The sequence below is a fragment of the Rhinopithecus bieti genome, unplaced genomic scaffold (genome assembly GCF_001698545.2).
Source record: "Rhinopithecus bieti isolate Rb0 unplaced genomic scaffold, ASM169854v2 scaffold_41745, whole genome shotgun sequence".
Lineage (NCBI taxonomy): Eukaryota > Metazoa > Chordata > Mammalia > Primates > Cercopithecidae > Rhinopithecus > Rhinopithecus bieti.
The window spans coordinates 302,926-308,405 of NW_016816918.1; the positions used below are offsets into that span (position 1 = coordinate 302,926).

Genomic DNA, 5,480 nt, shown 5'->3' on the forward strand with positions numbered 1-5,480 from the left:
GAAGTATTTTTGAAAAAAGAACCATTTCTTTTAGCTTCCTTTGGCTTAACTCACGTGTGCCACTGAATTAATGAATTATCTATATCATATTCTCTTTTACTGCTGCACAAGAAATATTTTGTTGGATGCTATGGTAGATACTTCATAGTAACTTTTCAGTGTTTAGGGATGCATCTTTGACATCCTTTCTTAAATAAAACCATGTGACTGGAGTGGTTTAATGGCTTAAAGGGAAAATTAGATTGTCATCTTAGGGTTTTCTTTAGGCATATACTTTTTCTTCTCATGAAAGGATTAGAAATACTATTTTTAAAAAAGATGGTATTCTTAAGGACTTACTCCTTTTAGTCCAGTTGTACAAGTGAGACCAGAAGTTTCCATAAATATTCTATTGGAATTCTTCCAATAATGACTACTACATAAGGGCAATTTAAACTTTAAAAATCTGGTTAGCAGATATTTTGGGTAAATGAAAAAATATTTTAGTAAATATTTTAAAGAAAAGTTTACTTTGTAGTTTTAGAAGGATTGTGTTCTCTCAAGTAGAGACTTTCTGCAGAAAAATGAAAGTATATTCATTTGAAGTTAACCTTAGCAATTAATATGACCTTTATTTCACATGGCTGTAGTTTTACAGGGAGCATTTCATTATTTGATTTTTTTTATTTTTGTATAGATGGTTGTGAAAACTTTTATGGATATGGACCAGGACTCTGAAGAAGAAAAGGAGCTTTATTTAAACCTAGCTTTGCATCTTGCTTCAGATTTTTTTCTCAAGCATCCTGATAAAGATGTTCGCTTACTGGTGGCCTGCTGCCTTGCTGATATTTTCAGGATTTATGCTCCTGAAGCTCCTTACACATCCCCTGATAAACTAAAGGCAAGTACTGATTTAAATAACTCCAAGATTGACTGATACTTTGATTTATCTTTCTAGCTAAAATAGGAGTTAAGGTATTTAGATGATTATTTCCTTGGATTCTTTGACATTAGCTACAGTAATCTTTTGCTAAACTTACGGTTTTTTTTAGAACATAGTTTTGAAAAACTCTCTGGTCTTGAGGTTAAGAAGTAGATTAATACAGTGTATACTTTTTTTATATTATGTTATCATTAGCTCTGTTTCTTTCATTATAATTTTGGAGGCAATTCATTTTCACTTTCGAAAATCCATATTGAAGACCATGGCCATTATTTAAAAGACAATACCTAGTATAAACATGAGTTTGTAATATATAATCCTAATTTATTTAATGGAAGGTGTGATATAAATTGTTATGAAGACAATGCAGGCCAGGCGCAGTGACTCAGGCCTGTAATCCCAGCACTTTGGGAGGCTGAGGCAGGAGGATTACTTGAGTTCATGGGTTTGAGACCAGCTTGGGCAACATAGCAAGGCCTTGCCTCTACTTAAAAAAAAAAAAAAGCCTTGTGTGGTGCTGTACACCTGTAATCCCCTAACTACCTGGAAGGCTGAGGTAGGAGGAGTGCTTGAGCCCCCAGGGGGCGGAGATTGCAGTGAGCCTAAATAGCACCACTGCATTCCAGCCTGGGCTGAGTGAGACCCTGTCTCTATTGAAAAGACTCTCTGGTTCTCTATTTGACCCTTACATTAACAAAACAACATAAAAGCAATAAAAATAAAACTCGCTTTGAACCACAGATTATTACATGGATATATGCACGTACAATTATACCACTTAGCTGCATGCTACTGTTTGTAATTGTAATTAAAACTATATAAGTGCAAACTCTTTAAAAGATGAGAAGGGGAATAGCACGAGTAATCTTTTTAGGAAAATGCTGGTAGAAAACATGAAGTAATTGGAATCGTGCAAAAGATACTGAATGTTTATAAGTCAGGTCAGGTAGGAATTTAAAACAGCAACAATAAAAGATAATTGTGGAGGCCGGGTGTGGTGGCTCACACCTGTATGTAGTGCCAGCACTTTGGGAAGCTGAGGTAGGCGGATCACCTGAGGTCGGGAGTTGGAAACCAACCTGACCAACGTGGTGAAACCTCGTCTCTACTCAAAATACAAAAATTAGCCAGGTGTGGTGGCACATGCGTGTAACCCCAGCTGCTGTGGAGGCTGAGACAGGAGAATCACTTGAACCCAGGAGGTGGAGGATGCAGTGAGCCGAGATTGTGCCACTGCACTCCAGTCTGGCCGACACAGCGAGACTCTCAGAAAAAAAAAAAATTGTGGAAACTATGGATTAGAAAATGAGTCCGTAGAAAGATTATTAATTCACAGTATGAAAAAATGGCAGACAATTTATGTTTATTTCACTTAATAAGTCTTGCTGTTACTTATGTGTCAGGAACTGGATTTACAGTGGTGAAAAAAACCCAGGTGTGGTTCTTAGACTCATGGAGTTCTTGATAATTGAAGTGAGGAATGTGCTTATTTGATCAAGTCTACCAAAATTCAGGTAGAGAATGTACAACCTGTTTTGGGCATGCTTGTTTTAAATTTTGATTGGTAAAAGAATCTTTTTTGAGCAATATTTGTCATTTAAAGGTGGAATTGAATTGTAAGATTTGGCTGGTCCGTGTAATTGTATACCCAGGTACTAGCTTGGTTTCTAAATGTGAATTTCTCATTTGGAGATGCTTAATCGGTTTAAGGAATGATTCTATTTGTTTGATGGTGGCTGTGGCTCTGCCGTACTAGATGTCTTTTTGGCATTCTCATGAGGAGGAAGTCTAACTTGCCTCTCTTGGGGATCTTTCAGTTTGCATAATCAAGGACCTATTTCAGGGCTTTGGGGGTAACGAGAAGTTCTCCCTAAAGAATAGCTACATAACTGTTCTGTTTCTAACAGGACAATTTATGAAAAGGCTGTAAAAGAGCTGAAATTAGGGTCTTTTGCATTATTCCCTAGCTGAAAATTGTAAGTATTTGGTTTTCTTATGAATTTTGAGTCTTATTCTAAATGCTTCTTTTTTCTTTTGGAGGATAGTACTTAAAAATTATTGACTTTGAGGGTGCTTTCTAAATATTTAGGAGATTTCACTTCGTTTTGATCAGCGTCAAGTTCATATATATGTGTATATATTTTGTCTATAGTAGCGTCGTATACATATTAGAAAATTGTGATATTTGAGCCTTACCCTTCCACTTTCAGTTTGTTGTTGTCATCAGCAAACCCCTTTTATACAGTTGGCTTCATGTTTAGGCAGTAATTGGTGAGGTTATAAGTGACTGTTGTCTTTCCGTCGCCACATAGAGTCAATATGGCATGTATACTCTTTCAGCAATCCAGCAAGGGTTCATTCACAGAGAACATATTTTCCACAGTACTACTATTAAAGTAACTTGTTTTGTTTTAAGTAACCTTTTTAAAAAAATTTTTTTATTTTAGGTTCAGGGGTACATTTGCAGGTTTGTTATGTAGGTAAATTGCATGTCATGAGGGTTTGGTGTGCACATTATTTTGTCACCCAGGTATAAGTATGGTTCCCAATAGGTAGTTTTCCGATCCTCACCCTCCTCCCACCCTCCACCCTCAAGAAGATGCTGGTGTCTGTTCTCTTCTTTGTGTTCATATGTACTCAATGTTTAGTTCCCAATGATAAATGAGAACATGCGCTATTTGGTTTTCTCTTCCTGTGTTTGTTTGCTTAGGATAATGGCTTCCAGTGGCATCCATGTTGCTGCACAGGACATGATCTCTTTCTTTTTTATGGCTGTATAATGTTCCATGGTGTATATGGAATATTTTCTTTATCCATTCTACTGTTGATTGGCATTTATGTTGATTCCGTCTCTTTACTATTGTGAATAGTGCTACTGCGAACATACGCATACATGTGTTTTTATGGTAGAATGATTTATATTCCTTTGGGTATATACCCAATAATGGGATTGCTGGGTCAAATGGTAGTTCTGTTTTCAGTTCTTTGAGAAATTGCCAAACTGTTTTCCACAATGGCTGAACTAATTTATATTCCCACCAGTGATGTATCAGCATTCCCTTTTCTCTGCAACCTTGTCAGCATCTGTTACTATTATTATTTTTTTTTACTTTTTACCTATAGTCATTCTGACTGGTGTGAGATGATATCTCATTGTGGTTTTGATTTGCATTTCTCTAATCAGTGATGTTGAACATTTTTTTATACGCATGTTGGCCATACGTATGTCTTCTTTTGAAAAATGTTTCTTCATGTTCTTTTTCCTCTTTTTTTTTTTGGACGGAGTTTTGCACTGTTGCCCAGGCTGGAGTGCAGTGGTGCAATCTTGGCTCACTGCAACCTCCGTCTCGCAGGTTCAAGCGATTCTACTCCCTCAGCCTCCCCAGTAGCTTTGATCACAGGCGCCCGTCACCACGCCCGGCTAATTTTTGTATTAGTAGAGTGGTTTCACCACGTTGACCGGGCTGGTCTTAAACTCCTGACCTTGTGATCTGCCCACCTCGGCCTCCCAAAGTACTGGGATTATGGGCATGTGCCACCACGTCCGGCCTGCCCTCTTTTTAATGGGGTTGTTTTTTGCTTGTTACTTGTTTAAGTTCCTTATACATTCTTAGTATTAGACCTTTGTTTGATGTATGGTTTGCAAATATTTTCTCCCATTCTGTAGGTTGTCTCTTAACTGTTTTGCTATACAGAAGCTTTTTAGTTTAATTAGGTCTCATTTGTCAATTTTTGTTTTTGTTGCAGTTGATTTTGGCATCTTCATCGTGGAATCTTTGCCAGGTCCTATGTCCAGAATGGTGTTTCCGTGGTTATCTTCCAGGGTTTTTATAGTTTTAGGTTTTACATTTAAGTCTTTAATCCATCATGAGTTGATTTTTGTATATGGTTTGAGGAAAGGGTCCAGTTTCAGTCTTCTGCATATGACTAGCTAGTTATCCCAGCACCATTTATTGAATAGGGAGTCTTTTCCTCATTGCTTGCTTTTGTGGTTTTGTTGAAGATCAGATGGTTGTAGGTGTGCAGCAGCATTTTGGATTTTCTATTATGTTCCATTGTTCTATGTGTCTGTTTTGTGCCAGTACCATGCTGTTTTGGTTACTATAGCCTTGTAGTATACTTTAAAGTTGGGTAATGTGATGTCTTCAGCTTTGTTTTTTTTCCTTCCTTGCTTCCTTCCTTCCGTCCTTCCTTCCTTTTTTTTTTTTTGCTTAGGATTGCCTTGGCTGTTTGGGGTCCTTTTGGTTCCATAGATATTTTAAAATAGTTTTTTTTCTAATTTTGTGAAGAATGTCCTTGGTAGTTTGATAGGAATAGCTTTTAATTCAGTAAATTGCTCTTTGGACAGCATGGCCTTTTTAGTAATATTGATTCTTCCTATCCATGAACATGGAATGATTTTCCATTTGTTTGTGTCATCTGTGGTTTCTTTGAGCAGTGTTTTGTAATTCTTTTTGTGGAGATATTTCAGCACCCTGGGTTGCTGTATTCCTAGGTATTCTTTTTGTGGCTGTTGTGAATGGAATTGTGTTTTGTGTGTGTGTGTGTGTGTGTGTGT

General features: G+C 37.1%; 1 protein-coding gene across 1 annotated transcript in view; it reads left to right on the forward strand.

The window, feature by feature from the left end:
• The window catches only part of PDS5B (PDS5 cohesin associated factor B), a 127,029-nt gene that overhangs the window by 2,979 nt on the left and 118,570 nt on the right, over nt 1-5,480 (forward strand). The window contains 1 exon segment of the mRNA XM_017855519.1: nt 677-880. Coding sequence (XP_017711008.1) covers nt 677-880 — 204 coding nt within the window.